General features: G+C 33.4%; 1 protein-coding gene across 1 annotated transcript in view; it reads left to right on the top strand.

The window, feature by feature from the left end:
• Prosalpha7 (proteasome alpha7 subunit) overlaps positions 1–22002 on the top strand; it is a 133971-nt gene extending 111969 nt beyond the window's left edge. The window contains exon 4 of the mRNA XM_014352169.2: positions 21618–22002. Within this exon, the coding sequence (XP_014207655.1) occupies positions 21618–21886 (269 nt within the window). The 3' untranslated portion in view covers positions 21887–22002. The remainder of the gene's footprint in view (positions 1–21617) is intronic.
• Positions 22003–24722: the final 2720 nt, after the last annotated feature.

The following is a 24722-nucleotide window of genomic DNA, read 5'->3' as shown; positions in this document are numbered from 1 at the left end:
AAAATAAAGACAAGTAAAGAAGAAGGCAGATCATAAAAGAAAGTGATGGTGAACGGAAAAACGAGTGACAAGAAGACAGGAAAACAGTGTTAGAGTAGTGATGGTGAGTTGTGAAAAAGTAAGAAAGTGCAGTGAAGTGCGAAAGTAAAGTGAGGTTAGTAAAGTGTAGAAAAGAGGAAGCGGCAACTTGAGAAAGAGGTCGATAAAAAGGGGCAAGCTGATAGGTAGATAAGGAAGGTCCCTGGCCAAAAAATAGCGGTGAATAAAGAAGAAGAGAGGTTAACAAAATGAGGGGTAGATTAAGAAGTTTTTTGAAAGACCAACACTATATAAAAGGATAGATTACTGAAGATATCGATAAGGAAGATTCCTACGTTATCAAGTAAGATCGTCAAGTAGGTTTCCAGATGTATCGACGTAGGAAGACGGTATAGAAGAAACCTGTGGTATCGACAAGAACCTGAAAATGACCGGTATAGTGACGGGTGTAAACGTCAACACAAGAAGCAATGCAAATGTGAAACTAAAGGAGCAGTCTTTATTAAACTTCACAAAAGAAAGTCAAGAGAATAATGATTTAAACGATAAGTTGAGTAGATTAGAAAATAAGTTTGACAGTATGATAAGTATTTTAGAAAGGAAAGAAGAAGATTGGAAAGAGAAAAAACAGATGTTTATAAAAGAGAGACAGCAGTAAACAGAAGGAAAGAAGGTACTAGAAGAAAGAATAAGGAAGTTGGAATGGGAAAGAGAAAAAAGGAGACCGAACATTATGATCAAAGGGGCAAATATTGAAAGAGAGAATCTGGAGAAGAATGTGGAAGAATTCATTGAACAAAAGATCAAAGTGAAAGTGAAAGTAGAGAAAGCTAAAGAAATAAGTGTGAACGCTGGGCAAAATGTGGGGAAGATATTTGTAGTAAGGTTGCTAAACAAAGAAATGAAAGAAGAAGTAATGAGGAAGAAAAAATATATGGAGAGAGGAGTTTACATAGATAGCGATTTAACACAGAAAGAAACACAGATTCAAAGAACTATTTTAAACAAGTTAAAAGAGCAGAGGAGTAAAGGAAAGAATACGAAAATGGGTTATATAAAGATGATGCTCGACGGTAAGTGGTTCAGGTATGATGAACGGAAAGAAGAGTTAATTGAAGAAAGAAGTAGGAGGCAAGAATGAAGAGAACAAAAAGATAGAGAGGAGGAGGGAGTGAGAAGAAGGAATGTCAGTATTTGTGCGTGAAATGTTGCGGGAGTGTTAAATAAGGACAGTGAGGTGTGGAAGTACTTAAATGGTTTTGATATAATAGTGTTAGTAGAAACGTGGTTAGAACAGGACAAGTGGACTAGTGTGGAAAGTAAGTTGTCAAAAAGTTTTGAGTGGAAGTGTATAGCAGCGACAAGCGAGCATAAAAAAGGTAGAGCGAAAGGAGGAATAATATTAGGAATAAGAAAAAAGATAAAAAGCAGAAATTACGAAATATGCAGCGATAATATAATAATGTAGAAGATAAAATACGGTAATCGGGAGTGGAAAATCATAGGAGTATATAGTCAAAACGTAGAAGGGAAGATGGGAATTATAGAAGAGAAAGTGAAAACGAAGGAAAGAGAAAGTTTACTAATACTGGGAGATTGAAATGCCAGAAATGGAAGAGTAAGAGGATGGATTAATGAAATGGGTGACGACAAGGAAGTAAAGGTAAGAAAGTCAAACGACGAGAAGATAAATAAGGAAGGGAGAAGACTAAAAAAAGAAATAACAAAAGAAGGATGGTGCATAATAAATGGAAAAATAAGAGAAGAAGGAAAATTCACAAACGTTGGCAGAAGAGGGGAATCTGTAATAGATTATGCAATTGGGAATCAAGAAGCCTTAGATCAGGTAAAAAAAATGGAGATAGGACAAAGAGCGGAATCGGATTATATGCCGTTAAAGGTGTATTTAGAAAAGGAAGTAGAAGTAGGAATTATAGAAATAGAAGAGAGGATAACAGCAAAGAGGGATTGGACTCAAGAATTGATCGATCAGTATGGAGAAGGATGTAAGGACTGGAAGTGGAAAGAAGAAGAGGTGGAAGGAAGATGGAAATAACTGAAAGAAAGAATAGAGAGTGCGGTAACTAAGGTAGAAAAACAGTTTAAAGTGTGGAAATTGGGAGATAAAAAATAGTACGATAAAGAATGGAAGGAGAAAAAGAGAGATTTAAGAAGAATAATGAAGATGTGGAGAAAGAAGAAAATAGAAAGAAGTTATTATATAGATAAAAAAAGAGAGTACAGAAACTGGTGCGAAGCAAAAAGGAATAGGTTTGAAAGATCAGGAAAAGAAAAGATAAAAAACACAACATCGGAAGGTGAAGTTTGGAAGAACATAAATAGGTTCAGAAAAAAACGAAGGAAAGAAATAGATAAAAAGATCACAGCGAAAGAGTGGAGAAGATATTTTATGGAAAAGTTGGATGCGAAGGATAAAGAAGAAATCGGGAGAGAAGATACAAGAAAAAAAGAAGGAAGAAAAAATACAGGAGATCATGAAGAGTTGAGCCAGGAACAATTTAAGAGACAGATTGCAAGGTTAAAAATAGGAAAAGCACCGGGAGAAGATGAACTAGAAAACGAAGTATGGAAGTACATGCCTAGCAAAGTCAACGCAGCCCTTTGGGAACTGGTTAAGAAAATATGAGAAGAAGGAGAATTACTAGAGCAATGGAAACGAGGAGTGATATGCCTGATTCACAAAAAAAAAAATAAAGACAAGTTAGAAAGTTATAGGGGAGTTACATTAACGTGCACAGCATACAAAATTTATGCAAGTTTTTGAATGAGATATTGAAGAAGGCAATTGAAGGTATATTAGCAGAAAGTCAGTTTGGATTTAGAGAAAAGAGAGGAGTAATAGAAGCGATATACACACTGAAATACATTGTGGATGAAAAATTAAGTAAAGCAGGAAGAAAAATATTTGCCTGTTTCATAGACTAAAAGGAAGCATTTGATAGACTGGATAGACAGGTTTTGAAGAAAAGATAAGTAGAAATGAAGGTGAACGAAAAGCTAAGAAATAGGATTATGTATGTTTATAAAGAAACTAAGAATGTAATTAAAGTAGGTGAGGAGGAATCAAAAGAATTCTGGACAGAGAAAGGTGTGAGACAAGGATGTCCACTGAGCCCAACGCTGTTTAATATATATCTAGCGGACTCGAAGGAGGAATTAAAGAGAGGGCAAGTGGGAGGATGCAGAGTTGGTAATGAAAAAGTATGGAGTCTATCTTACGCGGATGATATAGTATTAATAGCTGATAGAGAAGAAGAATTAATAGAGATGTTAAAAAGATTCAAAAAGTAAATAAATAAAAAGATGATTTTAAGTGAGAAAAAAAAGAAAACTTTAGTGTTTGAAAAAAGAAAGAGGAATGATAGAAGGTGGAAGTTGGGGAGTAAGGAATTAGGAGAAGTAAAAGAAATAAGATATTTAGGATATATACTACAGAAAAATAGGAGGAATGATAGACATATAGAAGAAAGGAAGAGGAAAGCAGTGATCACCGTGAAAAATGCATGGAGCGTAGGTGAAAGAATATTTAAGAACAGCTACCATAGAAGAAAGAAATTATTTACAGCACTAGTGGAAAGTATAGCGTTGTTTGGTGCGAAAGTATGGGGTTTGGAAGAAAGGCTCGAAAGTGTATAAAGATGATATATGAAGTGGATTATACAGTAGAGGAGAGGTGTGGATTAGAAAATATGAGCACAAAGGAGCTTAAGAGAGCGTTAAAATTTGGGGATTTAGCTATAGAATTAGTTAAGAAATGTATTAGAGAAAAGGATAAGGACAAAGAAAGATGGAAAATAGGAAAAGAATCGGAAAAAAAGCGGAAATGTTACGTGAAGAAATTGTAAAAGAAACAAGATTTATGAAAAAGGTGGAATTTAAAGAAGAAGTGAGAGAAAAAATAGTAAAGAACAAGGAAAGAAAAGGAAAATAGAAGAGAACGGAAAAGTTAAGGATTTCTCGGTACAACTAGGTATATAAAGATATAAGAACAGAGGAAGAACCAGGATATTTAAAAAAGGAACTGCCATTAAAGGATAGGAAACTAGTAGCAAGATTTAGGTGCGGAAATAAATGTAGAGGTAGAGAGTATTGGACAGGAGAGGAGGACAAGAAGTGCAGATTATGCAAAAAAGAAGAAGATTATAGACACATATTAAAGAATTGTAGAGATACGGGAAATGAGGAAGAAATAGAGAAACTACTTAGCCATGATGCTAAAGAGATAGAGTCACCAAGACGTGTTATCCGGAAAAGAAAGGATGCAGAAAATAAATAAAAGACAATAAGAATGTAGAAAGTTTATAGTAAAAAAGAGAAATGGATGAATTGCAGGACAAGGACGAAGTGAAGAAAAAGAGAGTGCAGTAAAAAAAAAAGAAAGAAAGAAATTAAAAAGGTAAATTAAAGAAAGGAGATTAATAGTTGAATTTTTTTAATTTTTAAATTCTTTTTTTTTTTAATATTTTTGAATAATTGTTTTTTTAATTTCTGTTTTTGAACTTTTGAATTTTTGAAAGTCAATTGATCTTGTTTGTTTATATGAATGATTATATAATATAAAGGTAAAGTCGAATTTAAAATAAGTGCAAATAGAAACAAAGATAATATAAGATAATATAATTATTAAATTATTGAATTATTATGTAAAAAGATTGTGAATGTGTAACGGAACCCCTCCCAACCCGAAAGGGGCGGAGTATGAAATAAATAAAAAATAAAAATAAATAACCTTCTATGTTTGAAGCTAAATTACCCAAAGTAAGGGATTACAAACATATGTACACATATGTAACAAGTGAGGACTCTCTGTATAAGAGAAACAGAACGTACATAAAACTTGCTATGTTTATAGGCCAAATAACTCAAAGTCAAAAGTTACACACACACACACACACACATATATATATATATAAATATATATAGAAGAAGTCAGGACTCTCTGTGTCAGAGAAATCAAACGTTTATAAAACTTTTTATGTTGAAAGCCAAGTTACCCAAAGTAAAGGATTTTTATAAATATATATACACACACATATATATATATATATATATATATATATATATATATACATATATACATATTCAGTAAAATATACGTACGTATATTTTCATTTATGTAGAAACATTATGTGTTCTGTCAGCTGTTTTAAATAAATAATATTCATTAAAACTATATGATATACTGTAATCTGCTATATTGGATCGCAAAGCATATATATATATATATACATATAAAACTAGTATAACTAAATACTACCGTATACCTCTGCTCCGTATGATTTCTTGTATAGAGCAAGGAAGATTGTCCTTTCATCATTGTTAGTATAATAATGATTGTCTACATTAACAATCTGTACGAAGTTTATATGTATAGACAAATAAATTAATTATAACGTCAAAATCGCCCACTGTGTGTCGGGTGTTAAATATTACAAGTCAGTTAAAATCTATGGAAAACGTATTCATAAAACTGATACTCGAAATTTATACTTTTAAATTTACTACTATTGTATTTTATTAACTTGTGTTGGTAACAATATTATAAACGATAATCCCATAGAGAATTTTTTATTTTATTTTTTAGAAACGCTTATTGTTAGGAGATCTTCATAGCTTAATTACGGTTTTTAAAAAAAAATACTTGAGTTGGACGATTTCTCTGTCAACTTTTAAAGCTTTAAGGCCTCAGCAATGTGTCCTTGTTGATTCAAAAAATACTCATAACGTCTGCATGTGTAAAATACACGGAAATATTCGACTTAAACAGAGGGTACTCAAAGAAGAATTGGCTCGCAAAAAGTTTAATTTTCAAACTTCTTATCGAGATTTTTTAAAGGCTATGATTTGTTCGAATCCAACTGCAGACTGTTACTTGTCTAAGTGCTAAAAGTGTCCTGGTACAGCCAGTATTTCTTTTGATTTGAAATAAATTTTGCAAGAATATAACTTTAAAAATATTTCTTTTAACTAATGGCTCACGACTGACTAATAACGTTAATTCAGCTACAAAATTTCTTAACAGTTCCGTTTTTTTCTGAAATAATTTTTTTTTCAGATGTCAATTACTTAATAAAACTGAAAATGTGGATACTTGAATAAAAAATAGTACTTCAGAATAGCTACGTATATTAAAACATGATTTGATAGCTGAAGCACAATCGAAGTAATTAAGTGGACTAAAAAAGTCACTCGATGATGAAAAATTCTTAGTTACACTTGATTTTTCTGAGAATTATTCTTTTTACGTACAGAAAGCCATTCAATCTCAACATTAGAGCTCAGACCAAACATCGTTTCACGTATACGTAATTTATTACAAAGTAAATAACGTCGTACACAATGTAAATTTTGTAGTTTTTTCGGAATACGAAAATCACGATGCCACAGGAGTTCATCTGTACAACTCTAAAACAATACAATTTTTTAAAACAAAATTTAGAGTTAAGAACGTGAAAAAGCTTTTTTATTTTTATGATTGAGCGGAATCACAGTATAAAAATAGGTTTCATTTTTTTAATTTACTGTATCACGAGAAAGATTTTAAAGTAAAAGCAGAGTGGCACTTCTTTGCCACTGCTCATGGAAAAGAAGCTTGCGCTAGTTTACAAGATAGAACCATAGTTTCGACAGAAAAACTGTTTGAATGGACATGCAATTATTAAAAAAAAATTCATTTCAATTTTTGTAAGTTACCTGAATACAAAAAACACGCAAAATTGCTAGAGAAACGCTGTAAAAAAGCCAACTATTAGTGAAACGCCTCAGTTTCATTGCTACAAACCACTTAATTTCAATTCTTTAGAATATAAATTTCTTTTAAGCTACTCTGAACCCACAGTTGTGAAAATAGTAAAAAAAAAAAAAAAAAAAAAACAATCGATGTAAATAAGTTCATTATCATGTCTAGTTATTTAAAAAATGCGTAGATGTTTTATGAAATGTTTAAATAAAAATCTTAGCGAAGGAGGAGGCAAGAGCGCTTGGGTAATCAGCCCTGCTCTCCGGCCTCGGCCGCCGTGTAGCGCGCTAGGCGCATATATACGCCGACGTTCGAAAATTCATATCTTTGTTTGGGATCGTGGGCACGGAAATTTTTTTGCACGATCGATTAGTGTACATATTGAGGAATATTTTCCAAACAAATTTTTTTTTAACACAAGGAGATGTTAGTTTAATAGTAATTTGTCTATTAATGAATCGATTGGGTTCGCTGACGGTCGGACAGAAAGTAACATGGGTCCGCGTTAAAGTGAATTTGGGTCTTAAGAGAGTGCATAAGTAATTATATTGAAGCGATAAAAGTGGTGAGCGTGATATAAGGAAGAGAGGAAAGTGGTAGCGTCAACAAGCGAAAGGTACTTAATGAGTAAAGAAGGAAAGTAAAAAAGCAAGGAGAGTGAGGTTAGCTCGGACCGACTTGGCAATGGCGGGCGACGGGCAAACGGAGACCAAAGCAGTAAATGCAGAGGAGAAAGTCAAGGTGAGGGGTGAGGAGGGAAGTCGAGTAAGAAAGAAAGGTAGGACAAGGAAGAGAGTATCAGATGGGTACACACCCGAGGTGGAGAGACTGGAACGTTTTATAAAAGCAGGCAAGACAGTAAGAAGGGAACTCTTCCCTCCGAAAACAGGCATATGGAGAGAAAGTGAAGAAGGAGAGAGAAGACAAGAGGGAAACTCAGCGGAGGTTGAAGAAGAAGAAGAGCAAGATAGCGACGCCCAGATAGAAGGAGGGGAAATCGTATGAAAAAAGAGAAAAAGAGAAAAAAGGGAGGGGTCCGAGGAAGTCCAGGTTAGCAGTGCTGTCAAGAAAATAAAGGTTGATATCAGGGTTGGGGCCCCTGAGCAATTGGAGCTAGGTGATGGTAAAGAAGGAAAAAGTGAGCATGGCCAACCAAAGGGTTCACTGAGGGCAGAAGAAGACGAGGACAAGCAAACGCGTATGCAGAGTACAGAGGAAGGGGAGGTGACAGCTTGTAGGCTGAACGCGGTATCGACACTACCGGCGGAAGATAACCAGTCGACGCAAGCAGAGGAGGCAAGTTCACGAGACGAAACACAGAGGGCAGCACGGAGAAGGGAGAAAGAGGCGAGCTGTGGAGGAGACGACAGAATTGACGGCGGTGACGGAACAGATGGCAGCGGGAGTAGCAAGAAAGTCGTACACAACGTCAGCAGTAACAGAGAAGGCAGAAGCGGAATGGTAAGCAGAGGTATGCGTTTGAGAGCGAGGTCAGAAAGCGACATGGGTGCTAGGATAGGGAACAGCGTGCAGGAACTGCATTTGCGAGAAAAAATAAAAAGGTTAGAATTCGAATTAGAGCGCGAAAAAAGTAAAAGATACAAGGTAGAATTGCAGGAGAGGTTCTCAATAAAAGTAATTGGGAAAATCGGAAATCAAAATAGAGAGTTAAGGGAGAAACTGAGTGGAGTGGTTAGGAAATTCGAGAGTGACAATAGTCTCAGAAAGGAGCTTGAGGGTTATATAAGCAAGCAGTTGCGGAGTAGACAGCGAGCAGATAGCAGTATAGCAAGTCAAAAAAGGGATAGGTTAGTGAGTCCGGGCAGCGAGGTATCAAATGTGGGAGGGAGTAGCGTAGTCAAGGCAGTAGAAGACGACAGCGTTTATGAGTCGGAACGGGGCGGCATGAACTGTAATAAGGAACGCGGAGTCAAAGAAAAAAATGTAAACACGGCGAGAATCCCGGAAGCGATGAGCGCAAGAGAGATTGAATATGAGAAAAAAGAGAGAAAATTGAGGAAGAATAATGTATTTGTAAAAGGGATTCGCACAGTAGATGAGGATAGCACGGGAATTGAACGAAGTATTATACAATAAACTTGGTGTGGAGGCGCATATTGTCAAAATGAGAGCGATTGGAGGGGGGCTAGTTGTGAAATTAGGATCTTAAGAATATAAAGTAAAGTTGATGCGGAATAAGGGAAAGTTGCAAGGGCTTAACCTATGGTTGGAAGACGATTATACAGAAAGAGAGAAAGAAATCTTGAGGTGGATCGATATAAAAGCTGAGGAAGAAAAGAGTAAGGGACTCGAAGTTCGCAAGGGATACCTCAAGCTAAAAAGAGGGGATAAATGGTGGATGTGGGACGATGTAAAAGGGGGACTGGTGTAGCAGAGAGAAATAGATAAAAGTAGGAAATTTCGATTAGAAGAAGGTATGTTATAATGGAGAGGATAAGGAGTTAAAACTAGTCTCTTGGAATATAGCAGGTATGAGAAAAATAAAAGATGTATATAACTACGTGAATAAGTTCGAAATTATAATATTACAGGAAACGTGGGTAGAAAAAGTAAAAGAGAAAGAATGGGAGAATAAACTCGATAAAAACTACGATTGGAGCTGGAAAACAGCGGTTAGAGATAAGAAAAGAGGGAGGGCTAAAGGAGGGATGGTGGTAGGTATTAGAAAATCTTTGTCTAAAGAATTGGTTGAAGAATGGGATTATGGGTTAACTATAAGAGGGATAGAGATGAAGGGAAATAAAAAATGTGATATAATTGGCGTTTATAATAATGTCAAAATTGAACTAATGTTAAGTAAACTACAGGAGGTCGTTGAGGTTTTTACAAATAGGGGAGAGCAAGTATTAATTGTGGGGAATTTTAATGCGAGAATCGGAGAATGGCAGATAAATGAAGAGGGGGAAAGAGAAATGTGCAGAAACTCAGCTGATAATACAGTTAATATAGAAGGTGAGAAGTTGCTGGATTTCTGTGAAGAGTCAGGCTTGAGCATTAGGAACGGAGCAACAATAGGGGATTGGAACGGAATGTACACATTCGTGGGGGTTAATGGTCACTCGGTTCTGGATCTGGCATTAGAATTAGAGAATAAAGAAGGTAGTATTGTTAAAGAGCTTAAAGTGACGCTAAGAACCGAATCGGATCACCTTCCAGTAGAATTGAGGCTAGAGGGAGGAAAAAAGAAAGAGCGGAAATCCGAAGATAGGTCAGGTAATAGGACTTCTTTGAAATGGTAGGAAAGTAAGGGCACAGAATCTAATAATGAAGTAGAAAAGAGGGAACAAGATGTATGTATGGAGGGGATGAATATGCAAGAAAGGTGGGATGCACTTTCAAAAATTATCTGGGAGACGGGTAAAAAGCTGAAAATGGTCAGAAAAACGGGGAGGGAATGGACTTTAGAAAGAGACGAGGAAGTTATAATACAGAAAAAGCAAGTGTGGGCTGCGCTAAAAAAATGGTCAGTTTCAAGAAAGGAAGGGGATAAAGAGAATCTTAAAGCAGAAAGAAAAAGACTTAGAGAAATCAAAAAGAGTAAATACGAGGAAGACAGAGGCAAAAAATGGAACAGGGTAGTAGAGAGTAAAGGCATGACAGAGTTCTGGAGGGCAATTAATAAATTTAGGCCGAGAAAGAAAAAATCGGGAGTGGCTATTAGCAAAGAGGACTGGTTAGCGCATTTTAAAAATTTGTTAGTGGCACAAGAAGAGTCAATTAGGGGAGGGATAGGGGATAGGACGGAATTCAGGTTAGGAAACGAAACGACAGGAGAGCAGAAAACAAATTTAGAAAATTTAGAAGAAGGCCTAAACGAGAAGATAACAGGGGATGAAGTATTGCATACATTAAAGAGAATGAAGAATAACAAAGCGGCAGGGGAGGATGGGATAACAGTAGAGTTTTATAAGGGGCTAACTATGTTTTGGGTTGGTAAATTAGCAGGAATACTTGACGAAATGTTTAGAAGGGCAGAGCTAGTGAAAGGTTGGAAGGTGGCGAGAATTCACCCTATTCACAAGGCAGGGGACGAAAATGACGTCAAAAACTATAGAGGGGTCTCTTTATTGGATGTAGGCTACAAGATACTAACGAATATATTGGCGAAAAGGCTGAGGAAGTGGTTGGAGCAGAGGGGAAAATAAAAGAAAGTCAGGCAGGATTCAGAGAAAAAGAAGTACCAGGGATCACATATTCACCCTGAATAGCCTGATAAATAACAAACTTAAAAATAAAGGAGGTAAACTATACATATGTTTCGTGGACTTTAAAACAGCGTTCAACAAAGTGAATAGGAAGATATTAGCAGAAAAAATGGAAAAAATGGGAATAAAGGGTATCAAGGGAAAGTTTTTGAATATGATACAAGGAATTTGCAATAACACGGAAAATGAGGTCATTTCGGCAGAGGGAATTTTAGAAAGGTTCAAAACTGAAAAGGGGGTTAGACAGGGGTGTCCGTTGAGTCCGTGCTTATTTAATATTTATCTGGAAGATCTAGAAGACGAATGGGAAAAGAGAAACGAAGGGGGTATAGTCTTGGGGAGGAAAAAGATTTTCAGCCTGAAGTTTGCGGATGACGTAGCAGTAGTGGCAGACACAAAAGAGGGGTTTCAAAGCATGTTAAATGGTCTAGAAAGGTACAGTAGCAAGACAGAGCTAATGGTGAACACAAAAAAAACGAAAGTCATGGTATGCCGAAGGGGGGGGTAAACTAGCGAGGGGAGAGGAGTGGTATTTCAAGAAAGAAAAACTAAGGGTAGTAAATGAATACAAGTATTTAGGTTTTTGGTTTACAGCAACCAATACATTGAGTCGACATGTAACAAAAACGGCAAATAAGGTCAAGAAAGTGGTAAATACTGTGTGGGGAATTTGGAAAAGAGCTAACATGGAGAGCTTGAAGGGGAGGTTGTACTTAATGGACTCAATAGTTAAAGCTGGCTGTCTGTACGGAGTGGAAATATGGGGCTGGGAAAAATAGGAGCAAATAGAAAAAGTGCAGAGTAAATTTGTAAAGATGGCTTTAGGATTAAGTAGCAATACACCGGCATACATATGGCAAATGGAAAGTAATAGAAGCAACTTAGAAGTAGAAACTATGAAAAGAGCAGGGAGATACTTATTGGACATAGCAAAAATGGGGGAAGAATGGTGGCCTAGGATTAGTCTGAAAGAGGAATTGAGAAGCGCGGGAAACAGAAATTTGAATAAATGGTTAAAAGCAATAGAAGCGGCATTGAGAGGGGTTGGGGATGGAAAAGGAATCGGGGGGATACTTGAGGTAGAGGGAACTGAGAACCTCGGGGAAAGACTCAGCAGAGGGGTAGAAATAAAGAAAGACCAGGGGATCCAGGCAAATTAGGCAAAAATTGAAAAGTCGAAATACTGTGACTATTATAAGGAATTAAAAAAAGAACCGAAAGTAGAAAACTACTGGGAGGATAGAGAGATAAACGGAGGGACAAAAGAACAATGGACAAGGCTAAGGTGCGGTAATGTGGGAAGAGCGGGCAATAAAGGATTCAGTGAGGTATTGTGTAGGGGCTGCAAAAAAGAACCGGAAAAACTTGAACACATTTTCACGTGCTTGGGCATAAAGGAAATAATAAGCGAAATTTGGGTGACGGAAGTGGAAAAGTGGGATCTAACTGGATTGAAAGATGAAGTAAGAGCTAAGGTTTTAAATTTACTGAAAGGGGATCCGATTAGGTGTTTTTGTAAATTTAGTAGAGAATTAGAAAAGAAAGACTGAACAGATCAAGAACTGAGGTACCGGGAAGAAGGAGAGACGCAGGAAGGGGGTATAGATATAGCCTGACGGAAGAATCGAGAAAGAAAGTAGAAGCGGCTAAATGCGCACATGTGGGACTGCCACGGGGTAAAGATCAGGTGAAAAGAAAGGTAAATAAAGAGGGATATGAGAGATTGCGGGATAGAAGAGATAGAAAAGTAGGTAAACGAGCAGATAAACGGCGGCTGCTAGAACTCGAAGCGTAAAGTATAAGAGACATGGCGAATGCACGGGACTGTCGTGCCAAGGGGACAAATATTTGTAAAAAGAATATGTATATTCTGTACAATGGAAATAAAAAATTATTAAACTAAACTAGTAATTTGTCTATTGAAAAATTATTTTTTACTAATAAATTAAATTTTTTCTCTCAGACAATATTGTTTTTGATTCTACTACTAATTATAAACACGTCATTAAATTTTTATTACGTTTCATCAATAAGTTGCTAAAAAATTTTCATTTCTTTAAAAAAGCGTCTTTAAATTTAATTGCTTATGACTTTAGCAAAAATGAATATTTAAAAAAATATTTTTGGATATTTCTTATAACAAGTGGGTCTTTAAAAATCGTCAATAAAAAATACGAAATTCGATGGGTTGATATTTGGTGTCTCACTTCAGAAAGTTTGACTCTATATTCAAAATTAAATGTAAGATTCCCAAAATAATGAACTGCAAAATTCGTAAATTTATTCGTTACACTCCAACTTGAATTTGGTATTTCTTTCATTGCTGATACAAGTTTTCATAATCACTGATCCAAAAAACTCAATCGCACCTGTCAGAAAAATGCGATAGGTACTGTTGTATTGTTATTTTCTAATACATGAAAACATAATATGTAACATCATCGTACAAGGCAGAGAAAGGAGAAACTGCAACATCCTACCGGCTATAGATTCATTCGTGTATTTTAAGATATCTCTGAAAATTACTGCACGAAGCATTAGGGAACTCCGAAGCAGCAATATCAACAATCACTGAGAGATGTAAGTTAATTATCAGTAACATGATTAACACTAAACCTTTTTAAAGTGACCCGAGTAAATTGTATTTGGAAGAATAAATTATTTTAAATTGTTCTAATAAAAGAATACATCATCCATATCATTTAAATAAAAATTTTATCCAACTTAAAAGAACAAATAAAGCTTACGAGCCACGAATGACACTATAATAAAACAGTTAATACCATACTCTAAACAAGTCCGGTCATAACAATACATTAAATTACACATTGAAGTACAAAAAACAATTTTTTCATGGTTCCTATTTCTTTTATATCGATTTTTGTTCGTGTGGGTAAATTGAAATTTTCACATGGTTTAGCGTCTTATTGTAAAATTTCATTTATATGTAAAAGCGTACGATTTTGATTATTGTTAATGAAATCTTCCATCAAATAATTTTTGTTTGTTTTCTAAATTTTATCTCCTTAAATGTTTTTTGAAATTAAAAACCAGGCAAAAGTTCGTCGTGAGTGATATAACAATATAATAATACCGATTTCTTTAAAAATCTTATTTATTTGACGATTGTGTTCTATTAAATTTATGGCTATTGTAGTATCTTTAAATGTTGGATACATTATCTTATTAAATGTTTTCAAATCCCTAACTGATGGTGCTAAGCTTACTTTATCTAGTATTAATGTAAAAAAAAGTTTATATGCTCTTTAGGTAATGCTATGTTTAATATGTCTGTGAGTGTATTTAATTTAATATTTCTTGTTTTCTATTAAAACTTTGAGTTAATTATTGAAAATATAGTACTTTAGAATGTTAACATATTTTATTGCTCTCGCGAAATCATAAATTTTGCTTAGTTCAAATAATGTTGTTAGTGGTATTTGTTATTTTTCTATTGTATTTTTAAATTTATTTTCATTAAAAAAAAGTTTTTGTTTATTTTCCTAAATCAATTGGCAAATTAAATAATTTATGCCTTTTACCACAAATTAAAAATTCTAGTATTCTCTAGGCAGCTTCCATCAGACTCAAGTATCTACCGCTAACATAATTTTTAATTTTATATTAAATTTATTTTTTCTCATTAACATTTCTTATTTCTACAAATACTCAATTCTGAGGTTAAAAACCAAACAATAAATTATCTCATAAATTTAGAATAACAAATAAATTTTACCTACGTTTTTAATTACAAATATTCCACTACGCAACATTTTCTACTTCATAAAAAAAACAACCTTTAACTTATATAAATATGCCATTTTTAGTTTTAAATTGTTATAACGGTATAGAAAATTGTCTATAGGCAAATAAATATTTTTTTAAGTACAAATCATTGCTGTGAAAACTTTATCCTTATTATTTATCATAATTGTATCAAATAATCAACAAAAAAAAAAAAGCTTTCTGTACAGTATAAAAGAGAAAAGTAATCAATTGCCTGTATTAAAAATTATTTTTTGTATAAAAAATTTTTTTCACGTTTTTATTCAGTTACTGCTTCTTCTTCATTAGCATACTGAAATAATTTTGTTACCTTCGTTCGTATACCATTACCCCAACCTTTACTTGTACTTAGATGTTTTATAAGTGTCACTGATGCTCCTTACTTTTACTGAAGTTTATGGGGTAAGAAACCTCGACATATACCATCGAGCTCTTTTAGTAGATATAGTTAAATATTACTATCACTGACATCATCAACTTTGTATGTTATACAATCTTCACTATAGTAAGTTAATATTCCTTTTCAGTTGATTAAAAATTTCGTTATTGAAGCCATAATTGTTTTCTAAAATTGAGCTACATGTAAAAAATTTTATATTTGAAAAGTAAGCATTAAATGTTCCATCGATTTATAATTTGTAACAATTATCGTTGGAACATTGAGATATTTTTATTTTTTTTACTTTCTCAGTAATGGCCCCTTTTTTGGAAAAAAATAAATAACAGAATTCTTGAGCGAGGAGACCACACATACTTACAAGATAGCTAATGTTATTATTCACGTCAAAAGAATCATGCAACGTTTAAGAACGATAGCATTTTACAAAAATGCCCGTCCTATTTATTAAATTCAATTGACATTGTTGTACACATGTGTTACATATTCATAAATTTACAATCACCCATCTTCTCTGAATAGTGGAATGAACGTAGAACATAATTAAACTTTTCTGTTTTGCTGTTGACATATGTATTCATAAAAAAACTCTAAATTAATTCGTTTTCATCAATTTTCTATTTAATCAACTGTATTATAAATTCTGCTATTTGTAAAATCAAACGTAACAGATATTGTCTCGGAGAGCTTTTGTGATCAACTTACTTAATAATTTTGTTTTCTATGTCCACGCCACTGGACTCTAGGACTATAAAGAATAAGTAAACAAGTCACATACGGTAAAACCACTAACGTACATTGATACTTGACACTGCGTTTAGTACACGTGGCTTTTTTTAACGCAATTTCACTATGATCTAGATATTGGTAAGGATTTGCACACTGCCACAGTTGATGTTGATTCACAACCTAACTAACCACCTCAACTTGTCAATTATACATTTTCTTATATTTTTGACAGCTTTTTTTTTCATGACAAATTCCATATTCAGTGCTTTAAGAACTAAATTTTTTCGGATACGACATGTCTAAAACTACAAAATCGTTGTTTTCTTTGCCTATGCCATTTATTTTTTTAAGATAGTTCAATTGTATCACAGCACAATTTGATTATTTCAGTCTTTGTCAAAATAATATTTTTTCATAAAATTGATTGCCACTTACATTAATAATTATGTAACTTGATTAAACTAAAAATCACTCTGAAGACACAAAATGTTTAAGTTGCAAACTTAGTAATTTTCAAGCTTAGAATTAAAAATTTCTTTTTTCTGCTAACTTGAACTTTTTTTTTCTTAGTTTTTTCGTCTACTTCCAATATCGTTAGTAAGATGATTTTTAATTCGGACGCTGATTTTAATTTAGATGATTTTACTGCAGAAGACCAAACGTCAGATTTTTTGGACTGTTGTCATTATGAATGAAGCACAGATGCAGAAGATGCAGTACAGTCGCATGCATGCATATATAGACTAAGTTTCCTGTTGAGTAAAATCATGAAACTGACATAAACAAACCATTTCCAGTGCGAAGTTTAATAATAAAAAAACTTTGATTTTTTTCTCTCACCTGGGGGGACATGCCGATTTCTCTCCCGCTCATCCGGGAGGAGAGAACCTCGATTTCGCTCCTCACAAATATTCTGTCTCTGTTGTTTTCACTTTTCTACCTGCTGCCGTGACTCAATTGATAATACTGTTAAAAATCTGCCTTTTAGTCACCATGGAATTATCTATGTATCGTTAAACGACAGCGTTAGCACCGGCATCATAAAGGCACGATAAAGTTACTGCAGTTCGCTTAAAAGCATGGCCTGTGTACATTTCAGCATTTTCTTGATTTAAATATAGAACAATCAATTAAGGCGTTTCAGCTATTTTATTTTTGCCCATTGCTTGTCTTATATAATGCCCTTTTTAAAAAGTTTGAAAAAATCTATTTGTATCGAGTTCTTGTGGTCGTAACAAGGCGTACTTCCTTACATAGCAGTATAATTCTGGGCCAACATGAAATCTACGTGGGTAATCGGTTTTTGAGTCTTTAACATCTATCAACTATTGATTTCCGATGACTTGAAAATCTGATACACTTAAGTTAGTGAATTCAATGCATCTCATCGCACTGCAAAGTCCAACAATGAGGAGAACCTAAAAATTAAATTAGTAGATACAAATAATAAGAAAATACATATATTTAACAGTATCCATTAAAAAAACGATTATAAGTACCTTCGTTCCTGAATAAATCTGATCATCTGCATTGTTTTAAAGCTTTTTACTTGAGACCAAATAAACACTTTAAATTGTTTTGGTTTAAATCCCTTAGCATGTTTCTTCAGAAGATTTATTAGGTTAAGATATTAATCTAAGTTGATCTTATGCCTTAATTGCAATGTAGTTTTCAACATTGACCACCTAGCCCAACACGTTAATAGTTGATACTGTTTACACAAATCAGATAGTAAACAAGAAAAAGATTTACGTTTATGCCCTTTTTGCTCATTAAACCATTGAATAAAACCGTTGTAAAATTTTTCGTACTTTGTAAATGATTTAGCAGAGAGAAGATTATGTTTGATTGCTTTCGCTTCTTCTTCGAAATTTCGAAAAATGGGCTCTTCGTGAAAGTTAGACGCACTATCTGAATCTTCAATTGAATCCATTGTTACAAAAAAATGTTAAGTCTCACTTTTTCTCTTCACGTACTCACGTACCGATGATGGCAGCAGCTACTCATCTCTGGCAGCAGCTCTCTCTTTCTTTCTCGGCGTTTCGGCGAACCGGGCAAGCTCTTGTAATGCCACTAACCCCTCCTCCTGATACAAAGGAAAAGCGAAAAAGCTATACGAGCACCAACTTCTGACGAAAAAAAAGGGTAAAGCACGCAGCAAACGATCAATGCAGTATAAATCATTCATCACTTTTATCAAGTTTGCGTGCGTCGGCATTTACCCCCAGCATGAGAAAAAATTGTATATGCACCTCTGGAGAGAAATAGGCCATTCCTGACGAGTGTGTATTGGCTGTCCGAGGCAAATCCGAGGCCTATTTCTCTCCTACGGTGCGTAATATACTATTCCTCGCTTAAAAAGGATACATCTCGTAATGCATAAGATAAATAGTTATTTTTACTTTTAAATATAGCATAAACGTTCACCATTGCCCAATTTGCAAATCAAATTTTTTTGCTTAAACAACTATAGTAAATAATGTTGATTACATGGTTTTTTCATTTAACAATAAAAAAAGTGTGAAGGTAAACAATTTGTACTCTCTGATTTTGTAGACGAAGCCTTGAAACAATCAGTTATTCACTGGTCGTGATTAATTTTCAGTAGTTTAGTTTACTCATTTTGTACATCGGTTGCTTCAAAGTTTTTAAAATGGTATTTAATTATCCTGAGAGATGTAAGAACCTTATCACAATAAACTAGTAAAAGTAAGAAAATGAAAATCTTAAACATATTAAGGTGGCTCCAGCGCCTAGTGCCGTATCAAAATGGGGAGACTAAAAATTAATCATTATTTTCTTTAAAATATGGTGTGAAATTATCGTAGAGACTGTTGTAAGCCATATTCTACATTTTATCTGTTACTTTAGTGAGTTAATATAAAAAAAACAAAAAAGTTTTATGGTGCCCTAATTGATAAACTGTTACGGTACGCTCCTAAGTTCAAGAGTAGTTATACCTATATATATGTACTCTGCAGAATGCAGACAGCTGAGAGCTGACTTGCACTCGCAACTGTAGTATACTTAGTCTCCGATTATGTAAAGATTTTGTTCGACATCAAGACACTTTTCTCATGTCATCGAAAACTGCGTAATAATATATACAAGATAGTATGTTTTTTACACCTTACGGGTTATTTATATAAGTGCAGCAGTAGGTTGTATATCGCGTAAGCTTGCATTTCCTATCGAACCCGTCTTAAAACTACGATTTTGTAAGCATGATTTATTACAATTTTTATCGTCAACCTTAATTTTTTTTTATACGACTAGAAAGATGGAAATTCAAAGAATATAATTCAATTTTATTAACCTCGGTTGGGTTATTTATAATTTTAACATTGAGGCCACTGGAGCCACCTTAATTCTTTCAGTGTATAATAGAATCTCCTTTAAATATCATTGTAGAAATTTAGAGAATTAGCTTTAGAGAAATTTATGTTAAAGATTTATTTTGCTTCAGGGAGTTGGATCGCTCCCGCGAAAAGGTAAAGAGGAGCACGTGTATATGTATAAAGGACCGTGATAAAGTCTTTTGTACTAACCTAGCCTAAAAATATCCGCCCTTTTGATTACGGAAAATGCATTTGTGTTCAACTCGCCAGTACTCGTTAATGTTAGAATAATATACTTAAAAAAAATTACAGAATATTCTTCAAGGTATCTAGTTTCTCATGGTATTAATCAAATAGCCTAAATACTTTCTCTATGGGAGATAAAAAAATAAGGAATAAATTGTATAATTAATCCGATCTTCTTTTGATAAAAGTGTGCTATAAATTTTCAAAATTAAAAATTTTAATGGTATAGCAATAAAGTACAAAGTCTCATTAAGTTCCATACTCAATTATAGATCATAATTTTTAGCGTAATGGCTTCTAGAAGTGATTTTGTAAAAAGATATCATGCCACGTAAAAAGTCAACCTGACGGCAAACGAGCTGGAAACAAATTTTTTTACGTTTGTGCAAATATCTCCATAACTGCATACGAGATTTTGTTTAAACTTTGCACATGTATCAATGAAGTTGTCATAAATAACATATCACTTTTTCAAAACATTCTCATCGCTGTGTCAAACATAATAGGTATTTTTCTACAACTTTTTTAGTAACTTACATTTGAGCCCATGTTAAAGACAACGAAATAGGGAAACTTCGTAAAAATTTTTCTCAAAATCCGTAGACGCGATTCTGTTTAAATTTGGTGACAACATCCATACAATGTTTTTTTACGACATAAATTTTTTTGAAACATTTTTATCGTTAAGTGAATTGCGACCGAACTCCCTTAAGATGGTTCGCCAGTAAACTCAAATGTCTCACAAACTCGATAAAATTTTGAGAGATTGTTATTCAAGGCCCAATAAACCTACACTTAAAATTCCAGACCCGCTGTCCTGAAACCAGATGAATATAACCGTAAAAACGCTCACGACAGTAAAATGAATATAGCTAAAATCACAAGCTTTTTCTTAAAAAGTTGGGGATCAGCGTGAATTTTACTGAAATATTTAATTCAGATGTTGACTGTTTATTGATTTGCCGCGTGCTCAGTTTAGGAGGTGAGAGAGTTTTCACCTACATAATTATATAGCATAGCATACGTTACATTTTTTTACTCTGTGCTGAACGAGAACGCAAGGCTTTTATGTATATATGTACATCGAATCGAGTAGCTACTACAGTGAAAAAACCCACTGGCAAACCACCTTACTACTTCAAATTATCATTGTTAACAGTAAATCAATTGTAAAACACTTATTATGAATCTCTCTTTATCGTTTAGTTGAAAAAAAATATCTAACCCCATGCAAGCATTTACTACAGATTTGCTGATTTGAGATGAACAATTTTTTTTATTTTTTTTTATTACGAAATACCTCGTTAATGTCAAACATCATTCGTAATGATTATTTGAGCATATAAATTTCATTTGGCAGTTGACCACTCGTTAGAGTGTGTAGCGTATTAAAAAGTAAATTAAACCTATCATTTAAAAACTTGTGACTGATTACTAATATACATTTATATATGTCACAAGAGATGTGTATCTGTAGGTGTAGAAGCACGTAAGATTTTTTTTCAGTAGGTATGTAAATACGTAAACAGCTAGAATCAATATTTTTAGTAATAATGATAGTAATAAGACAAATCATAAAATAAATAAATAACAATAATTATAATGATAGTATTATAAAAGATTTAATATTTTTAAAAATAATAACAATGACGATGAAATTGATCATAACATAGTGATGACAAGAAAAACAAAATATTACCTTACAAAATCGATTACAACTTTGTTAAACGCTGGTGTACAAGGATATTTCGTTGTTCATATTTTACGTCTACTAAAAATTAAAAATACAATATCGTCATTTTGCATTATGGGGCACTATAATTCATCAATGGTTACTGTAATGCTTTATTTGTTTTCTGTGCTTTAATTTTCTGTAAATTAATAAAATTACATTTCGATGCTCCTGACACGCTGTTACATTTACAACCCTTAAATACATACATAGAGAACCAGTTGTGTATTATTATTTTTATTTTAATACACAGTTCCAGGAAATATGATAAACAAGACCTTACAAATGTATTTACTATTAAAACTTAAAAATTTTATGCATAACCTTGAAAACCTCTTCTCATTCACATTTTTTATGTTTCTAGGTAAAGCTAAACAATCTGCTAAGACTGAAATTGAGAAATTAAAACTAGCATCAATGGATTCTAAAGATATAGTGAAAGAAGCAGCTCGCATAATATATTTAGTCCATGATGAACTAAAGGATAAACAATTTGAACTAGAAATGAGTTGGGTAGGTAAACACACTGATGGAAAACATGAACGAGTTCCTTCAGAAATACAATTAGAAGCAGAAGCAAGAGCTTGCCAGTCGTTAGCTGAAGATTCGGATAGTGATACAGAAGAAATGTAAAAAAAAAGTTATTACAGCAATATAGAAAAAAGGCAATCGAATATATTATATTTTATTGAAAAACCAAGTTTGTATTAACGAACACAGAATTTTTTGTAATAAAGTTTTCTATTGCTACACAATAATTTTCATTCTAAAATTATTTTAATAAAATACTGTTTGAAAATGAGCTACACTTAAGTTTTTTTTTTCTATACGCTGTGGTAATTGAATAAATTTTTATTTCAGTAAAGTGCTGCTCAATAATGTTTAAGTAAGTAAATTATACCTAGGACTCAAATGTTATTGGAGTTAAAATCGTAATATTTACAGTATGGCTATTTTTATTTAATTTACTTAAGACGCTTTCGTTAAGACTTGTAAAGTTTCTTTAAAGAAAATTTTTAAGACAATAGAAATCGATCTGGAAAAACAAAAAATAATACTGCATAGTTATTTGATAAAAAATAAAACAAAGGTGAAAACATAATTATACATTCAACACTTTGAGTAACTCTCACAGACTTGAGTATTCAACTTCAGATTATTTCAACGTACATATAAAATAAACATAGACGTATAATAGAAGACATCGAAGCTGCGTATGCAATGACATGATGTAAAGTTGATCGTAAGAAAAACAATTACAGATACACTGAGGCGGACCATAAATGATAAATAAGTAAATTTGTTCTTTCATCTAATGATCACTAGACAAATTTAACCAAGATGATTGTGATGCTATAATTGTATCATCTCCCAAGGTGTTAGAAAAATCTGTTATAAAAAAAAAGTTTATTTTAAAATTTTGAGGATAACTAATAGAAAATAACTCTCTTGCATAAAGAAGATGAAATATGGTAAAATGCAGCAAAGGGGTAAGGGAACGAAAATACAATAAAAATTTGTAGAAAAAATCGCCACGGTTAAAGTGTCTTTCGTTATGAACATCAAAATAAACGTTAGTTTTAGATGTACCTGATAAAAACGTAAATTCTGTCCCAAGTGTTTAATCCATTCTGGCCAAGTGGTAAAGAAACTCGACTACCAATAATCCGGACCAGGTTCAAATCCCTTTACTGGATGCTTTTTTTTTTTACTATTTATATTAGCTATTCTAACAGATTTTAAGCAGTTAGAAGTACAAGTTTTACTTTTTCATTTTTGAATAGCCGAAAATCTAGCTTATAAAAATTCACAACACTTTCACATGACGATTCTACATGACACATATGGTAAATTAGAACGACTTTTGACCTGACAAATAAGATGACAAGTCACCTAAATATTTTTAGTAGGGTTTTTGATGTGTACGTGAATAAAACTCTGTATTTTGTATGTTTAATAATGTAATCTAATATTCAAACAATAATATACTAGTAACACTAGAATAAAGAAGGCAACGTCTGAGTTTTTGTAGAAAAAAAATTTTTATTAAAAAAGCTTTGATCAAAAATATAAATAGTCGTGTTATTAAGCGTGTTAAATTATATGTTTCAAGTGTGTGGTAAAAGTTTTTGCTTTGTATAAAATACATCGCAGTTGCGTTCTTTTTGGCCTATCTGGCGTCCCTTTCGAGAAACGACTGTTTTTTGTCTGATTTGAGAAGTCATATTAAAACAAAAATTCTTCGAAGATTTCGTTAACACACGTATGAACGTTCCAAACATGCCACATTGGAAAAAAAAATTTTTTTGACTTGTTCTTTTCAAGAAACAGTCAAAAAACGAGAAAATCGAGGATATGTTTGTGTATAGTCCAACCCCCTTCTATTTGCGCTCGTCGATAATGTAGTTCCCCTTTTGAGAATCCACAAAAATGGTTGTTTTGTGTCTGTCTAGATTAAACTGTTTTTCAAATTTTTAAAGGTTATGTTGTGCCAAAAATTTTTCGAAGATCTTGTACACCTCCATATTAATTATTCAAACATATCAAAGACAAGAAAATTATTGTTTACTCGCTTTTTTCAAGATATAGTTAAAAAAAAGTAAAAGTTAAAGCACACGTACTGTGTAATCGAATTTTTGGTTTTTATAAAAAGCATCACAGTAGTGTTGATGAACGTGTTAAGAATAAATAAATCAATGCTTCGTGTACTATTTCATCTTTTCTATTTAACTAAATAGTTTTTTGAAGTGAAACTTCTTATGTTGGGCTAAAAGCAGCCGCGTGAAGGGAAATGCGTTACAAAAAAACGTAGCCACCCACCCTACGGCCCAAACTCTCTCCTCAATCTCCTCTCTTACACACTTCTTCCCGCTTCGTCTCTCTTTCTCTCGTATGTCCACCGCTTGCCCCCTTCTTCTTACGCTGCTACTATACCTATATGTATGTTATAGGTATGTGGTACACCCAAGTGTAAGTGATTCTTTCCAAGTAGTGACCCTTAATGGCAACATCGCATATTGTTTCCTCTTGACCAACCAGAGGTGGTGTTAGTGTCTGTAGGGTAACCAGCTTTTTGCCATAAAAGCAGCAAGAGAGAGAGAGAGAGAAAGAGAGTTTACATAGCATCTGCGTCGTCTGCTACTGTTTTTGTTTGTAGCGTACGAGTCATGGCAATCATCAACGTTGGTTATATTGACACATTTTAAAATTGATGGCACACTAGGTCTACTGCGAAAAGAATAATACTATAGCTACTACAAGGAGATACGCTTCTCCATTAAAAGCTGCATTCTGTGTAGATTACCAAGAGTTATCGGTTTTAATAATCTATTATCATTGCTTTAAAGGTAGTTAGCACATACTATCTTGCTCAATGCCAAGAAAGAACCTTTTGTCAGATAAGTAACAATTTTTGTTTATTTGTAAGAGGTCTACCCTGGCAACTTAATACTTTGTGTGTGTATGTTTT

The sequence above is a fragment of the Copidosoma floridanum genome, unplaced genomic scaffold (genome assembly GCF_036245765.1).
Source record: "Copidosoma floridanum isolate Cflo_tuat_1 unplaced genomic scaffold, Cflo_Japanese_pri ptg000016l, whole genome shotgun sequence".
In the NCBI taxonomy this organism is placed as follows: Eukaryota; Metazoa; Arthropoda; class Insecta; order Hymenoptera; family Encyrtidae; genus Copidosoma; species Copidosoma floridanum.
This window is presented reverse-complemented; position numbering and strand designations above follow the sequence as displayed.